At 28.2% G+C, this 18,984-nt stretch overlaps 2 protein-coding genes across 2 annotated transcripts in view; both read right to left on the reverse strand.

Annotated features, from left to right (window-relative positions):
• LOC119687966 (histone demethylase UTY-like) overlaps positions 1-12,106 on the reverse strand; it is a gene marked incomplete at its 3' end in the record, with an annotated part of 22,000 nt that extends 9,894 nt beyond the window's left edge. Inside the window, 4 exon segments of the mRNA XM_038102538.1 lie at positions 11,145-11,253; positions 11,311-11,750; positions 11,880-11,965; positions 12,030-12,106. Of these exon segments, the coding sequence (XP_037958466.1) occupies positions 11,145-11,253; positions 11,311-11,750; positions 11,880-11,944 (614 nt within the window).
• Positions 12,107-16,726: 4,620 nt separating this feature from the next.
• LOC119688904 (ATPase family AAA domain-containing protein 1) lies at positions 16,727-18,445 on the reverse strand. Its single transcript, XM_038103569.1, has 2 exons — positions 17,930-18,445; positions 16,727-17,869 (listed from the first exon to the last, which is right to left on the reverse strand). The coding sequence occupies exons 1-2, from the start codon at positions 18,106-18,108 to the stop codon at positions 16,876-16,878; spliced, it is 1,173 nt and encodes a 390-aa protein (XP_037959497.1). The 5' UTR covers positions 18,109-18,445; the 3' UTR covers positions 16,727-16,875.
• Positions 18,446-18,984: the final 539 nt, after the last annotated feature.

Raw genomic sequence — 18,984 nt, forward strand, 5'->3', positions numbered from 1 at the left:
TTCTCTTCAATGGGACGAATTTTAAAAGTTTACTGTTTTTTAAATAAATTTTACTCTAAATCAATTTTGATAACAAAACCAAATATACATGAAAAAAACATAAAGCAACTAAAACAGAAAAAAAAAAAACAAATCATAAACACAAAAACAAAGAAGTAACAGAAGCGGCAGCTGGTAAAAAAGGCAGACTGATCCCAGAGAACAAAAGCAAAATCGCTTGTATGCAATTTACTTTATTCTCATAGCGATTTTTTTTTCGGATGCCCTACACTTTCAATAAAGTAACTCTGTTACTAAGACACGATGCGTCAATGTGCTGTTTTGCGGTAAGCTATCGTCAACAACACTAAAAATCAAGATAATTACAATATTTAATAACTTTAATAACAAACAATCGATATTAAATTATTTTTAAATAAATATATATATATATATATAAATGTATTTATATAAATAAATATATATAAATATATATATATAAATAAATATATATAAATAAATATATATAAATAAATATATATAAATATATATATATAAATATATTTTGTATTGTACTATATTTTATATTGTATTGTCATATTCTATTTTCAAATAAATTTAAGTACTTATAACCTTTTATAAATTTAGATATAAACTTTTATAAAAATTACTGGACTCAACTATAATATTTCGATTATTTTAATAAACGAAATGTTTATTTTCTAATTATGTATTTTAACTCATTTTATATCAAGCTAAACAAAGTAAATTTATAAGCAAGTCAACTAGAGTTTCTCATTGTTTATGTAAAGTGTTAAAATTTAAATATAACTAATAAAATCTAATAACGTATATGACAAGCAGTTTATATTATAATAAATGACATTTATTATGATACAACAAATTAAGTTTAAATTTAGTATAAATTTTGCATGATCCCTACAATCAGTATTTCTCAGTAGTTTTTCATGCAATTTTAATTTGAAAATTATGGAAACATTTACAAAATAGTGAAAAATATGTTTCATTAATATTTACTATATATATTATTATTCTAAACTGCGAATTAAAAGAAAAAAAACAAAATTAAACACTTATCATTTGCAAGATTTTCCTTGGATTACAATATATTGTATTAAATACAAAAAATTTATTATCAAATAAAAAAATAATGTATACATATACATATATAGTTGTCATATCTAATAAAACAGATAATTTGTTAAAATCATCTACACCAATAATTTTATTTAATAAATAAAACCTGAGCAGCTCAGGCTCATGAGCAAGAGCCAATTCTTATGTGAGCCCAAAATTGGCTCATGAGCGTGAGCCTAAAATTGGCTCATATTGAAGAGCTGCTCACCAGCGTGACCCTTCACGTTACTCATATTGAATAGCTGCTCATGAGGTCTCACGAGCCCGGAGCTCATGAGGTCTCACGAGCCCGGAGCTCATGAGGTCTCACGAGCCGAGAGCTCATGAGGTCTCACGAGCCGAGAGCTCATGAGGTCTCACGAGCCGAGAGCTCATGAGGTCTCACGAGCCGAGAGCTCATGAGGTCTCACGAGCCGAGAGCTCACGAGCTCAACTGTTTAATAAAAAACGATTTATTAGTTTATTTGCTTTATTTATTTTTATAAACGTTATATGTGAAAATATATTATTTGAAATTAACTTAGCTTATTATTATTTATATTAAAACAATATAATGAAACAATAATTTGAATTTGAAAAACAAATTTATAAAATATTATTCTTTTCCACAAATAAACAATACAAATATATTTATTGTTTATTTTAAGAACTTTGATTATTTCCATATTATAGTTAGTTCAAAGTTATTAATATTTTAAATCTTTTTTAATGACATGTTTTCACAAAATAAAAAATAATAATAAAATCTTAAATTGGGCGCATGAGATCTCATGAGCCGCAGCTCATACTCTTGCTCACGAGCGTGAGCCCATTTATAACTTAATGGCGGCTCTTGCTCGTGAGCGTGAGCTCTGTAGTTGGGCTCGCTCGTGAGCGTGAGCCATCGTATGAAAACAGTTTTTTGCCGGCTCATGAGCCGTGAGCAGAATGAGCCGCTCATAGGTACGCAAATACGAACTCTGCTGGGAACTCTGTCTTTTAACAGAGTTGGGCATGAAGAACTTGCTGCTAGTTCTTACTTGCTTGCTTAAATTTTCTCCATTGTAGAACATTTTTAATAAAAGTTATATTTAGTTCAAAAATCATATCAAGGTAAGCGTACCTCAGAGTATAATGTTAGACCTATATTCTCTACAATATTTACATAGTCAATATATATATGAACTCGGTATTCCAAGTGCACTGGGTTTTTCGTATTTAATTAGTCTCGACTGAAATCTACTAATGACAACTTAACATAGTTGTGTTCAGTTAGAAAAAATAACATGGAAAACTAAAGCAAATACAGATAAATGGATATTGAGATCTATTAAATACGTTTTATTATTTATAACTAATAAATGATTCAGATTATAACACTAAAGAGTAACATTAAAGATATTGTTATACTATTCAGCACCTGATGCTAGCAATAAAACAATATATCAATCCATTTTATTGCTTTATAAAAATAATAATATGAATTTGACTATAACAAATTTTAAAACTTTCACGTCGTTAGAAACGTACAATATAATAATTATAATACAATTAAATTTTTTAAAATATTTTTATTATTCATCTCCAAATAAAAAAAAGCTTCGTTACAAGCAGCATTCCACAAACTAGGAATATGAGGGAGTCAGGAATAATTTAGGTAATCAAAACCAAATAATATATACTATTTGATACTTGAAATACTCATTGTTAGAAATATTCTAAAGCCTTGTATTATCTAAGAGTTATCTTTAGAAACACAAAACCACATTGACTCTTTTTCACAGAATAGCAAATTAAATAGACGAGGGGATCAGACGTAATAAAAAACTTGTTGTTTCATTATAGTAGTCCGGTAACGGTCTGTAAAGCTACTTAAGATTCATGACTTTTAAATCGGTAATCAACTTTACTATTGAGCAGAATCGGTTCATATACAATATGATTCATATATCACATACGAAGAATTTATTAAATAAATGACAGCTAATGTTCGTCGGAAACACCTCTTAAGTATAGAAATACATACTTCTCACATAAAAATATTTACTTCCAGAAACTCACACAGTGAATCACAGGATCTAATGTAAGTTTAAACGGATAACATATGCACATTGGTTTGCATACCTGTAAATGACCGAACCACTATATAATCAAAACTATACTGAGTTTACGATTCCAAAACAAATTTAATAAGAACTTTTGCACATTAAATATGAATAGTAACCATTTTCATAAATATTTGGAATGGTAAGTAAAAAACAGCTTCCAAAACTAAAAATAAGAAAATAGATATAATAAATGTTTAATGGACCCGTTTGTGACCCGCAAAGTTAACATATAGAGAAAGATTTGAAATGAAAAAGACCGCTACAATAAATAAAACCTAGTCGAAACCTAGGTTCGACTTACTAGATAACTAGTGATCTAGTAATCTATATGGCGAATAAAGACAATAGCTAAAAGAGCAGTCAACAAAATTATGGAAAGTATAGCAATACCCAATATAGAAAAGAAGTGTTAATTGTGCTTCAGAATTATCTAAAACTAGGATTATTTAATACGAAAATGCAAAATGAAAAGAAAATATGATTCTGCGAAAATATACTTATTCTGTCTGCAGCCGACAATTTCACGATATCAGTCTACTCCCTTGAGACCATTAATATCTCCACAAGCTGTTAATCAACAAAAAACAAAATGCAGATTACTGTCTGCAATCTTCAAAACAACAGAACATTTATAAAAATTCATATTATTTTTTGAATCCAAGCTATTGAAAATATGTAAATATGTAAAGTGTCAATCAAATCGTTATCTGACTACTGTCAACGTATAGATCAGTACTATATCTTAAACCAAAATTCAAAAAGACGTTGTCAAACAACTGTTGAGCTGTGAATATGAGTACATATAATGTGATACTAAGCCACTTTTCTTCATTATAAAAACTGAAATCCCAATAAATTAATGCCGATAGAAAAGTTGTACCAGAAAAGTAATTTTAATTGGAAATTATTTTCTACTTTATGGTTAATGATAAAATCCCACAATATATATTAATATTATATTAAATCAATGCCAAAACAAGACGTAGTTAGTGAACCATAAATAACAGCCCTAATTACAAACTATACCACGTTGTTAGTATATTATACATTGCTCATTTAATTACATATAACAAAGAGGGCCGAGGTCTTCAATGATATTTTCTTTAACTTAACTAAACGTCTACATGTTTTACTATATTGACCTCAAACTGTATAGGAACTAGAGATATCAATACGTTTAATAATATTGTAGCGATATTAATTAACATAATATATACGTAGAGTATGTGAAAAGTTTTTTCGCACGACTATAAAGTAAATGCTAAACCAATACTAAACATATCAAATATAGTTTTTTTAATTTAAAAATTATTTCTGGCAATGCGAATATTTCACTGCGAAAATATTATTTTCTACTTTATTAACAGTGTTCTCCGTATTAACAGAAATATCGAAAAAAGTTTGTTAAATGATATGGAAAAATCGTCGAATGAATATAGAGGGGCCTGCTGAAATTATGCACCTTTTTACAGACCATATTTGGGAAATACATAACAAACAATAGGATATAATATAGCAGCTTTGTTTGCACCAGATGACGTGTTCCCTTAACAAAATTTTTTCTATCAAGCATTTGTTAAACTATTAGAATGACTTAAACAATATTAAGTACAGTTTTTAACCAAATTTGTAGGTGTTGTTAAAACGAGAATCTACCATTACCTTCAAAAGTCCAATATTGGTCATAAAGTTAAAAAAAAAAATCGAAAAAGTAATGACCATAATTTTTTAGGATGAGAAGCAGCTTAAAATCTCAAAAATAATCACATAATAACTAAAACAACCTATACAACACTAATTGATATTTTGAAATCTGCATTTTCTTACACATTTACAATGGAAAGCAATTTGTTTCACCAAGAAAATATATCAAATAACAATCCGAATTTATATATGCCCAATGCAAGATAAAACTACAATTTCTCGCTACAGCGGTTAACGATTCCCATTACAGTCTAATAATTTGGACTAGACACGATTTGGGAACTGTAACTTTATCGTGAGGAGCGTTATATACATGCGTATCATTTTTAATATTTCTTCTTACTATAGCTTAACCGTATGTTGGGCACTACTGTCATCCTCATTATTTACCTTCAAAGTCAAAAGTTTGGGTGAGTCCTTACTGGTCTATAAAGCAGATAACATAAGGGAATTACAAAGACGTATACATGGGGTAAAATATGAATAGGTGATGGTAGAGTTAGAAGGGAGAGCATCGCTTAGGCATAAGTATAGATTGGGGATAGGTGTAAATAAGTAATGGTAGAGTGAAAGGGGAGGTGATTACCAAGGAGTAAGAATTGTTTGAAGACAGATATGATTGAGAGAAAGAAAAAAATAGTCACTAGGACACAAGAGAAAAAGACGTTGTCAGACAGACATACTTGTTCTGAAGTTTAAAATAAGTACAGCTCTTATATTATTATATTATATTAAAATAAATGTAGTTGTTTCTAAACTGCACAGTACTGTAAAGACATACTGAAGGCTTTGTAGATTTAAAAAAAAAAAAAATTTATTTTAATAACAGTCATTGAGAAAGTCTTTCTATATTAAGCATAAAACTTTTCACGTACCCCTGGTAATACATGTAATAAATTTACATAATAGAACAACAAAAACAATTGCATTTTAAATGATAAGGAATTTTCTATTTTTTTTAGACAAAATTTTCTTAATTTATATATGGGACAAATTCGGCGTCCTGTTTTTTTTTTTTTTTTTTTTTGCTGCCGCGACGCATGTACCCCTTCTCCACTATTCCTTCGCCTGTCTAACACTAGTAAGACTTAGAAAAACTATTAAGACAGTATACATCGATTTGGTTGGGGGGTCTATTTTCATTTTACTTCCTTTACACACGTACTAAAACTATTTGGAAGACTAGCTGACTGTATTCGCTAAAAGTTGAAATATGTTGGCCTTGTAATACATAGAAGAATCAGGAACTGGCAAGCAAGTAAAATAACTGTATATTATCACCTCTTTTTTTCGTTCGATTTAACCGACCATAGATTTTCAGTTTTTTTTTCCCTATGAAAATTTTCATGCAGACCGACTAAATGCAACCGAACAGACAGGCACAAACACAGTAAGAAGTGTCTACGTGACCAAAAACATTGCATACAAACATACCAAATACATACAGTTTTCATGTTTATGTACGTTTGATTCGTATGCCCGCGTTTGAAGAGATTTGTGTTATGTACACTGTTAGAAGTGTGCACTCAGTTAATATTCCTTTCCGCCCTGGTGCTCAATGTTGAGAATCTCACCATTCCGTTAACAAAATATATACATTTTGATTAATATTTTCAATTTGTTTAGTTGAATTTAATGCTGAATTTATTATGTTAAAGCCAAATGCTAAAATTACTTAATTACTTAATAATTATGCAGGTAGTTAGGTGCGTGCGTATGTATATGTTTACTGATTGCACAAAATTTATTCAGTTTTTTGTTTACTGCTGCTCAATTCACTTTTGCATGAGAACGAGAATCGAAATTTGTTGTTGTTGCTGTGATAACAAAATTTTGTGATTTTGTGATTTTGTTTTCGACTCTCCTTCTCACACATATTTAATGCTGAATGCTGATATCAAAATCAAAATTCGACATTAAATACATTTATTTGGAAAACAAAAAGACTTTGTAACGCAATATTTTCCTTAATTAAATGTCAAATTTTGAAGAAGATTTTCGATTTTTGGTTTTTGGATTTAACATAACAAAAGGAAAATATTTTATATTTTAAAATTTAAAGCATAAATAAGTTAAAAAAATATACATACGAAGGGCTAGAACAGCATGAAACGGAAGATTGGTGTACACAACTCAGTATCTCAGAATTTGTGGCACTCACGCAAACAAACACATGTCAGTTTTATTTTGTTGTTTTTATTTCCAGTCTCTTCGTTTTAAACAGACGAAACGGCGAATTAGTGCAGTTTCTAAATTTCTAAATAATTATGAATTGATGTTATTTTTCAAATTAATTTTGTTTGACTAATTTAGTTTTGTTACGTTCAGTTAATAATTTTAATAGAACTTCACTCTTTTATTATCACAATCAGAATTTTGATTTTTTTTTACCTAAATTAGTTTGTTATTTATACCCGATATTTTGATTTTATTATGTTTTATACTTGTTATATACTGTATTTTATTTCTATGAACTTATATACTAATTGCATTTATTTTCTATATATATATATATGTATATAAATTAAAAAGTCACTATTTGGCAGTGAATATAAAAATGGCGGAAAACTATCCGCACTACGGCAGCACACGCAACACGGCAGAAGGAGCTAAACGAACTGAAAAGATGAGAATATAAAATCTCTAGTGTGTACTATTTGTGTACAGCCAAGATTTTATATACACAAAAATACATGGTTACCATTCTTGTGTAACAAACTAATTTTTACAATGTATTGTGCATTACACATTCACTACACAAAATTAAAATATAATTATGCTGGTTTCAACCGAAAGTTTTATTTGTAATTTTAGCTGTCAAAAATGTTCGTTTTGCATTGAAAGCAACAACAATTGAAAGCTAAAATTACAAACAAAACTCCCATGTAAATCACAGGAATACATATTTTTTAACAACGAATGTCTGTAAGATCTTAAACACAATTCAAGAAAAAAAAAGTTGAAAAATATTAAGTATATGATTTTAAGAAAAAAAAAGTGCGATAAATGTAAAAGCTATTGATATGTGATTTGTAGTATGAATATATAAAATAATTTCTAGCACTTTTACAGAAAAATCTGTATCTTTTGTTTGTTTACATTTAAAGTGTGAACAGATGATATTATTAGTCTTATGTTAATAACAAAAATTTATTAATTCATCATTCAAATGCATCATATTTGATATATCAACTCATTTATATATTTTTATATATCAATTATTTATTTTATTTATAAAAAAAAAACAAATATTTTGAAAAATTCTTATATATTGTTTGTTTGTTATATATTGGAAATATATCAAAATCTCCATTATTTCCTTTTTGGGAATATATATTTAGCAATGTTGAAAAAAAAACAAACACGGAAAACACGGTCCTTGAATACAAAATCATCTGAGGAGAAGTAGTACTGGTTACGGTAACTAATTATTTATTTATTTAAATTTATTTTCTTTTCTTTTAATATTTATTTTTCACTTTGTATAGTTAATCAAATTTCATTAACGACTTTAAGCAAATAAAGTGGTCAGTTTATAAAGGGTCAATATTAAATTTTTCAAACTCTCCACGTCTTGTTAACATTAATAGTATAATTAAAAACTTTTGTAATAGAATAACATTATAAAACAATAAAAATAAGTACTATTTTGGTAACACTTTTCGCAAGTTGAGATCTGGAAAGTTGCTCTATTTTTTTTTATTGACAACAAATGACTCTACGACTGTAAACACTAAACAATTAAAGAAAAAAATTACGATTTGTACAGATTTTTTTCTATAGTTTGTGATTTAAATTAGTCACATATTATTGATCACATAACTAATAAAATAACACAACTAATTTTGCTGTTCATATTATATTAATTACCAATTCTAATAAACGTAAAAATAGAATAATTTTAAATATATTAAAAATTAATATTATTAACTTTTTATTAAATAATATATTTTGATTTATATGTTCTGGATTAATATTTATACAGAAAAAGTTGTATTTTATGATTATTTAAGAAAATCCAAAATAATTTTTAGAAATAAATTGCAGTATAAAAACTAATTTAAATTGAACACACAATTTTTTAATAAATATAATGAATACTATTTACACTTACAACCATAGAACTTCAATACCACAGTTTTGTACAGATTTTATATGCAAAACAGTATTCACTTAAAGTTATCAAGTTTATTGCATAAATTTATTACATAACTCTATCGACTATTTGACTATATTTAATATAGAAATATATACTTATATATATTATTTATATATATTATTTTCGAATTTATTTAAATCCATTGACGAGTTTTTTATACTTTCTCATAAACTTTTTAAGAAAAATTAATATATTTTAGCCAAAGTAATGTATTTATTATATATATTCTCTATTTTTAAATTGTGTAATCAATTTTTATGGTTGGCAGCCCTAAATTGCATTTTTATAATGTTACCAACTTTACTAAAGAAATTGTTTATTAAGGAGAGTTTTTTCCTTTTTTATTGTTGAATATCTTAGAAAACCTAAAAGTTAGTATATTAGCAAGTTTTAATATTAGAAATCATTTCGGGAAATTTTTTATATAATATTAATTTGAATTAATCCATAACATTCAAAAATGTGCTAGGGGATGCAAAGTATTTCAACGGAAATTTCAATTGAGCGCGTAATAGTTTTTGTAGAAAAAGTTAAATGTATATTCAAATTTATCTATATTGCTGTATATAATATTATTTAATAAATTTTTATATGTATTGATTTATAACTATTTTTTAAGAGATTTAAAAAATTTACTAACTAAAATTTATGTAAGGAAATATATTTATTGAAAGAAAAATAATAATAATTAACCATATATGTGCTAATTTAATAATAACAATTTAATTTAAGCCAAATTTTTCACATTTTACGAATAAATACAGTTAATTCAATAATTTCACAGAGGCAGAGTGTCTAAAATTTTGAATGAACTCTAAAAAAAATTTTTACTCTAAATACACATTTTTCAAGATTCGATTAACTTCGGAGTCATGATTTCGAATAATGAAACTATAAATTTTCTTCCTATTTAATTCTAATTAAAAACGTAGGTTTCTATGTAAGAATTCAGAATTTTAATTTGTAATTTGTGGTTATAAGAATTTCAAACTAAATTCTCCCAACTCTCCACACCTTTTTAACATTAATATTGGAGTAAACTGATTTTGTAATAGATTGACATTTATAAAACGGTTTTATATCTTTTCGAACGTACCATTTATGTTAAAGTTATAATTTAACTGATCTGAGTTATATTTTTACATAATTTCGTTTAATATAAAGCTTAGAAGTGAAAAAAATTAAAAGTTGTAACACAGAATCACCTTTCAAAATATTTGATCGAAAGTGATAAGCCGAATCGATACGCATATTCCTATAAATTGTATATTGAAAATTCGTGGAATATATAAAAATTATAATTGCAGCAATATATTTTTATTAAATCGGAATTAATGCAATGCAAAGTAATTGTAACTTTAGTATTAAAAGAAAACTTTACATATAAATTTAACTATTACTAACAATTTTTGACAATTTTTTATATTTCATTAAAAAAACCACAAACACACGATTTTGTTCGCTAAAAGATTAAATCCTAAAGAAATGGCCCTCAAATTGTGCTGGGCAATGCACTCAGTACTTCACAATACAATACTCAGTGCTGTATGAGTAATTTAAGATATTTATTTTTAAATTCAGTAAAATAAAGATAGTTTTCTATTTTATTTAGGCACGCGGCAGAAGAAGTTTGAGTCCTTTAAGTTATGTTATAAAAAAAACTGTTAGTGTATTTAGTTGGTAATAAAGAAACTAGAGGCCCTGGGCTTCACAAGTAGAGAAGGACAGCAGTAAGTAAGTAAGTAAAGAAACTCAATTGAATGGATAATAAACTTATTTAAATAGTTTAATAATTACAACACTTTAAGTCAAACAATAATGGCACAATTCAAAACTTTGCTAACAAGTCAAAAATTAATTAATTGCTATTTCTTGCTTGCCACCAAACAGTTTACTCATATGTTTCTATTGACAATAATACTTAAAAAAAGCTAAACACAATATTTTGCGTTTTCTGAATATTATTTTTTGAGTTTTCTGGAAAATGCAAAATTTAAAATGAAGACTTTTCCAGTAATTGTAAGGAATTTAAATATAAAGAATCGAAATAAACTTACCATTTATAAGCATTAAAATGAAAGTACACCATTCCTAATCCGTAAAGAAAATTTGTGTCTTTCCAGTTTTTCGGATACAATTCAAAGTACTTTTGATATGCGGAGAGTGCTAAAAAAAATATAAACACTTTTTAATGAATGTTATTTTAAAGTGTTGTTTTGTTACCTTCATCATATTCTTCTAGCAGTATGTGTAAGTGCCCAAGTTTGCAGTACGTTTTTGGATCCACACTCAACTCTTCTTCCGTTCCATTTTCATTGAGAATATTATTTTTGTTGATTTCTTCGACTTCCTTATCTTCCTGTTCTTTTTTAACATCTTGTTCAGTTTCAGTGAGAGCAGTGGCGGTTGCCGAACCAGACCCAGTTATATTTTCCTTTTTAGAATCTTCATCTAATAATTCAATCTTTATTTCGACTTTCGGTGAGGATGCTTCCGTAGGGTCAATATGAATAGTTTCCGATTTTTCCGCTCGAACCTTTTTTTCCTCTTCGCGATGCCGCGCTGTCAATATGATGCCTTGAAGAATTTTAACGGCACGTTGTATCAGTGTTCGAACATGCGAGTTTTCCGGAAGCGACAGATTTAAAAAACCATATTGACGACTTAAATGCACAGCCAAAAAGCATAAATTGAACATACGTAAGAATCAAAAAGGAATTAAAACAGTTATTAGAGTTATAAGCAAATGTCAAAATTAGTTAAAGCTAATATGGAAGGCACTTAAGAATTACCTGTCCAAGTCAGTGATTAATTGAATTTCCTCCAAAGTGAGGTCATCTTCTATTTCTAGATTCATCTCAATTTTTTTTGCATTAAACTTAAAATATTAAATATAATTTATTTATTTTTGAGTCAAACGTGTAAATCCAACAAAAAATTACTTGACTTATAAACAGTCTTCTTAGCGTTGCCAGATATTTTTTAAGAGCAAATGCGATACCATTTGACGTAATCTTCTGTTAAGTGGCAACACTTTAAATGCGATCAAATGCTTGGTTTGATGCATGACAAAATACTTATATGTGAAACTTTGATATTGGATTTGTTCTTACATTTTATTGAGAATATTAAGAATCAACTTAAATTGAAAAATGCTTAAAACAAAAATATAATAATTATTAAAATAATTTATTCGCAAATTTAAGTTCTAAAACGACTAATACAAATAACAAAGAATAAATTTTTCACAATTTATTGAAAATATTGCATGTATTTATAAAAATCATTCACAATAGAGGTTTATAGTTTTGCCAACCCTACGTGATGAATTAAGTTAATTAAAACATTTTCGATCATATTTGTGGAAAACTGCAGGCATTGGTTTCCTGTAATCTGCTTTTAAAATATATTTTATAAAATAAAAAATTATGCAGATAACCCCTGAAGCGTGCGATTAAAAGGTTCCATGTTCTCCAAAATCGTTAGTTCAAGGCTACCATAAAGGGGACTCCATCTAAAATTCATTATTTTTTTAATATTTTTATTTTTAAAAAATACTTGAGCATCGCATCGCTGGAAGCTCTATAATCCGGAAAAAAGTATTCATATTCTTCAAATATTCTTCGTTGGTTACTTGCATGATTATGACTAAATTACTAAATAGTTTCTCAAGAAAGTACTTGCAACTTTTAATGCTTATGTAGCATTAAATTATGCACACAATTTTATAAGAAATCAGTCACTGTGCATATAATGTGACTGCTATATTCATACGGTAATATAAGCTTTGGATAGAATATAAAATCTTGACATATTGAAATTCGAAGTTTGCAAACTTTAATATCAACACTGAAAAAACGACAGGTGTTAATCGCTGTTTGTGTAATAAATTTATTAAGTTTATATCCCACCTAGTGCATAAAATTCCAAATATTTAATTTATATGGGTGCTTAAGCCATATATGCTTAAGCGAATTTGGTTATGTTATTGCAACGAATTTTCAAGACACGTCATCGCCCCAAAGTTCGTTGCAAAAAGTTACACTTTTATCGTAAAAACCGTGGTTTCACTTTTTTTTGCAAAGATTTAAGGTTAGGTTTTGGCATCTAAGACTAAATGTAGGATGACTGAATAAGGTTTATTTTTACCAATTTTTTATTTACCTAATGTATTTAATTTCTTGTGTGATATCTCAGCTTAATTTACACCAGATATCTTAAAGCTCTACTTAAACCTATTGGTCCATTGCGTTACTGTAGTGTGATGCGTTATTTTGAATATTTATTTTATTTACCTATTATTAATCTATTGCTTACCTATTTATAGCAATTTCTACAATTTATATGTGCCAGTGCAAACGAAAACAAAACTTGAAATACTTGCCTTTGGATAAAACTGCGAATCGTCGTTTCAGAATAGAACCTAATCGCAGTATTTTGTTTATGTAGTGAAACTATATATATATTTGCGTGCACACACAGTATGATGATTCTTGATTGTGAAGTAGTCACCGAAATAAAAGCAATTCAACAATTTTTAACATCTGGCAGCATTTAAACACACTGACAACTAATACCTCTTTTACATTCTTTGATGAACTTGTCCAATGCAGGGACACTGATTGACAAATATTCTATTGTTGAAATGTCACTTAACATTCCTTGGATGCATATACATATGCACTCATCCATAATATTTCAAATATCAAAAAGTTTGATCTAATTTGAATAGTAGCAATAGCAATCACTTGAAATGATTTGAATATTTCTATGGAAAAGTCAAAATACATACACTTGTGAACAATACGAAAACTGCATCTTATCTTATACACACAGATAAGAATAGGTTCGACATATCCTTTAAAATAGTCCGAAGGTCGGTCCTGTTGGCTGGTTAAACTGCATCATATATAGATAACTTTTACTTTCGTTTATAAATAATAACTCATATAGTTTTTAAAATAGGACTGCTTTACATAAATTGCGTTTCACCCAATAATTAACAGACTCATCAATATGTTAAAGTCGATATTAAATTGGTTCATATTTTGATTCAATGTGGAGTATATACGAAAAACAAAGAAAATGTAATTTAAGAAATTCTGGTTGGCAATGCGACTTTTTCATACAATGCGACGCAGTAAAACACAAAACAAGCAAAATATATGAAAATATAGAGTCGAAAATAAAAAAATAGAACATTTTATTTAAAAATAAACATATAATGAATCAATATGTGGTGCAAATCATTTTTTATTATTTTTTATTGTTCCAGTAAACAATAGCTGCGTTTCAACAAACGTGATACGGTCAATTTACATGCAAAACAATAACAATGCGATGAACCAGCATTAAACTGGTTCACATTTTGGTTCAATGTGGAATATATGTACAAAATTAAAGATGAACGTATTTATTGCAAAATATCGTTGGCAACGCAATTTTAACATATGATACGGTGTATTAAAAATTTATAAACATGAAGTTTGGCGGCAAAAAGTTGAGCTTTATTTTTATTTTTAAAATTTATGACTATTCTTCAAATTTGAATTATAGTGAGAGGCGCAATTGGGCGAGAGAAGAAACTAGAGCATTGTTGCTTTTTTTTCTACCATTTTCTACCATACCATTTATTTATAAGTTAAGTTTTGAAGTAAATAAGAACTTACATCTAATTGTTCAAATATTTCAGCAGATTTTAATAGTGTTAAATTATTGCAAAAATTATTATTAAATTATTAAAATTATTATTAAGGCAACAAATGAACATGGCATAAGCAAATATGATCCGTTGCCAATTACTTTTATTTTTGATTGATACGTTTTTAGTGAAAAAGACCCTGAAGGAAATTGTTTGTTTGTCAGTTTCTAACTTTTTTGTCTTGTTTAGAAATTCTTTTATATATTTATATAGGAACAGGATCTTTTTGATATTAAGGATGTGTGCGAGTTAGGCTAAGTTGCGTTCTAAATGAGTGAAATTCTAAGTTGTACCGATACGTGTTGATAAATGGCTAAATGTATGCAGTGCAAAAAATCCCAAGAAATCTTTCATTTGGTTTAGTATCAATTTAGCCTAACTCGCACACGTCCTAAATATGATAATTTCAACTGCATGGTTTGACCAAACGCACCTATTTTATTTGTTCAGAATTAATTCTTTATAATTCATTTACATTATTGTATTATTTACAGAATAATTTCAAAATATTTTAGTTAAATGATCAATTGAGTTTTGAACAAAATCAAATATACATATATTGAGACCACGACTTCAAATCGAAAAAGCGATGTGTTTGTCTAAGTGAAGACTGGGACCGATCCAAAAAGAGTTTATATTCGTTTAGTTGCCTTGCGGTGCAATAACTAAGGCTTTAATGAAGGAGAATTGAAAGTTCAAAAACTGTTTTAATTTATAAATATAGAAGTTTTTTTTTATTAAATAAATTTATTAAACTAAACTATGAATAAAATGATTTTAATCATGGTCAAACACCAGTTTATATAACAAATACCTACATATATAAATAATATTCGCTTGGAACTTAACTGAACTGATATATTTTTTAGTTGAACTGGAAGGGAAAAAATGCAGATTTAGAGTTATGATAGTTCAAATTTAGGTTGTACACACATATTTAAGGACTTCATTTTAACTCTCCATCCTAACTTTAATTTCCGAATCGCATATCTGATTAATAAATAGCTTGAAAAGTTCAGAATAAATTGATAGGCAATTCTGCTGATTAAATGATACTGACAATCAATATCATTGAAGAGAAATTTCCATTTTAAAAGAGAAACTAATCGATTTTATTCTCAAACTTGATTATAGATAATTCTTCTGTATAGAAATGGTCTATACCGTACATAAATACGCTATAGCTTTTTTTTATAGATATGGAATATAACAAAGTTCAAAAAACAATTGGACTGCACCATTTGTCAAATATTAAGAAGTCTCATATGGAGTAAATTGTATTGTGATTAACTGCGCCAGTATAAACGTTAGCTTATGCCTCACGTAACAAACAGATCTGGCAAGAACCAATTAGACTCCAACTTGTTTCCGAAAATAATCGAGCCAATGTGTAAATCTCATTAAATTTGTATAAATACACTTGCTAACATCGTTTCCTAATGGATTTTGCACGATGTTGGGAATCTATGGTGGAGAAGACCAGAAAACATAGGGGAGGATTATAAGTAATATAGCATAAAACGTATACGAATTTTGTTTATTCTTTGCGATAAGTATGTCAGGGCCATGGCGTATTTTACTTTTAAAATTTATTGAAATAATCCTGTTATTTCATATATGATATTAAATTGTTTGGTTTAAACTTACACTTAAATTACGTAATCTCATTAGCACATTTTGTATAGTTTTTGTATAAAAAGGAGCACTTGTTGTACAAGTATGTTGTCGTTGATATACTGCAATATTTAGCGCATAAGTTCATATATCTTAACAACTATCTACATCGTTAATTTTAACTATCTACATCGTTAATTATAATTTTATATGGATTTGATATGAAAAATGTCGCTTAATGTTGTACAATAAGATCATAACATAAAATATAACTTCAAATTGAAATCATATTAAAATAATTAAAAACGAACAAGTTGTGATTTTCTACACATTCAACTTAAAGATTTTGAAAATGTAGGGGATATGAACTTTATTCAGAAATACGCATATACATTATTTATCAATAATGTTTAAAAATTCTTAATACATAATAAATCTTTGTATATAATTCCCTTAATCAGCTAAAAAAAGCGTTAATCCAATTCTATTCGATTTTCCATAAATACATGACCAGTATGCATTTTTGATTCCTTTATTTTGTCAAGTGAGCGCATTAAATCATTCATGTCTATAACCAACATATTATGAATTTGGTAAGCGTTTCGCTCTCTCGTTCCACTGGAACTTGTTTCTGCTTCTGCTTCTGCTTCAGTGTCAGTTACCCGCGATTCTTCATCGGTAAAACGTACATATTCACGCATTCGATACACTGATGCATTGCGGCACATTTCCCGTAAATCAGATCCGGAGAAACCACCAGTCAATTTAGCTAAACGTTGATAATCCACATCCGCATTTACCTGTTCAGATTCTAGTATTAGTTTTAAGATTTGAACACGTTGCTCTTCTTTTGGTAAGCCGATATGAAATTGTGCTGGCATCCGACGCATAATTGCTTTATCCAAATCTTGAGGTCTATTAGTTGCGCCCATTATGATTACGGTTGAATTTGAATTTGTGCTTAAACCATCCCAAAGCATCATAAATTGTGTTTTCATCATAGCAGTTGCTTCGTGATCATTGGTATTTCGACTCCGTAAAAAAGAATCAATTTCGTCTATAAAAATAATGCATGGCTGAATTTTTGATGCCAGCGAAAATACAGCTGATGCAAGCTTTTGTGATTCACCATACCATTTATCAGTTAAAATAGCTACATCCAGATTAATAAAACGCATACCAGCTTCCTTGGCGGTAGCTTTAGCAATTAAAGTTTTTCCACAACCAGGTGGTCCGTGCAGTAAAACACCTTTAGGCGCTTGCCAAAGTTTGGACTGATTCAAGAGACTCCTATGGCGTACTGGCAATACAACTGTTTCTCGCAACTCATTTATCACACTATCTAAACCAGCAATATCACTCCAGCTAACTGGTATATCGGAAGGCACTACAAGATGTGATGCAATCATCAGCTCATAGTCGTTAAACTGTTGTGCGTTCACTTTAAAGCCACTCTGAGCGCTCAACCTAAAAGTGTTAATGTTAATAAATGTGATTAACATCTCAGTGATTAATGTGGGATCTTACCTCCTTAACTGGTCTTCAGCACGCTGTCTAGCTTTCTTTTTACTTTTACTTGTGGGATCTAATTGGTTCATCATCCATTTTACTGAATAGAATGTTATTACAGATGCTATTGAAACTCGTAAAAGCAGCTGAAAAATCTCACTACGTGACATCTGATTTCCAAAATTAAAATTATTCATTGTTGGTTTTTTTCTATTATTTCTATTCTTTTATTCTACTTAAAAAACTAGGCTTACTACGTTCTATGCTTTTAATTTAAAAAAAAATTTTAATACAGTGGCAATTCAGTATTGTTAAAAAATATAATCACTTTCGAATGAAACTATAACTTTTGAACCTTCACACTTAGAATTTCGTAAAAGTTCTGTCGGTTACGTTGAAATGTGTGTAGTAAATTACGTTACGGAATCAATTTGACAAATCCCCTTTTTATATTGTTTTATACATAAATACAATATAATTCCGTAAACTACACTATGAGTCGATAGTGAATCGATTATAGCCATTCGCCGTGTTAAACTTTAAACTAGTGATGTAACTTGTTATTCTTTTTGCACATGCACTTTAAAGGCGTTGCCAGACCATTAATTTTTGGTCTTCTTCTTTTGTTTATAGTGCGGACACACTTATGGCATTTTCGATTGTTATAGTCGTGTGCGAGTTCTCAAGTAAATTGAGGTAAAGTACAGTGGTCGTCCAGTATAACGAACGCTCGATATTACGAATTTTCGATATAACGAACACCCAAAATATTTACATTGATTGTTCTATATAACGAACGAAAAAAAAAATTCTGCTCCATATTACGAACAAAAAATTTTTTGTTTCTTATTCGTTTTTGTTTTATACAAATTATGCTTTTGAATATAATTTTACTATAAAACTAGCATTATTCAGCTTAGAATATGCATGTAATTGTCCGTTTTTTTTTTTTCTGAGAAAAATGCCTATATATGGCAAAATGCATATATGCAGGCGCCACTGATCTGTTGTTCACAAATTCAGTTTATCATATACGAAATACTATCCAGACATATATATGTACATATTAAGGT

Source organism: Teleopsis dalmanni, chromosome X, assembly GCF_002237135.1.
Source record: "Teleopsis dalmanni isolate 2A chromosome X, ASM223713v2, whole genome shotgun sequence".
Lineage (NCBI taxonomy): Eukaryota > Metazoa > Arthropoda > Insecta > Diptera > Diopsidae > Teleopsis > Teleopsis dalmanni.

Excerpts from the sequence above, each read along its gene's own strand:
- LOC119688904 (XM_038103569.1), bottom strand. The coding sequence starts at position 18,108 with ATGAATAATTTTAATTTTGGAAATCAGATGTCACGTAGTGAGATTTTT. Across the intron at positions 17,870-17,929 it reads GCTGAAGACCAGTTAAGGAG|GTTGAGCGCTCAGAGTGGCT; the intron begins GTAAGATCCCAC and ends TAACACTTTTAG.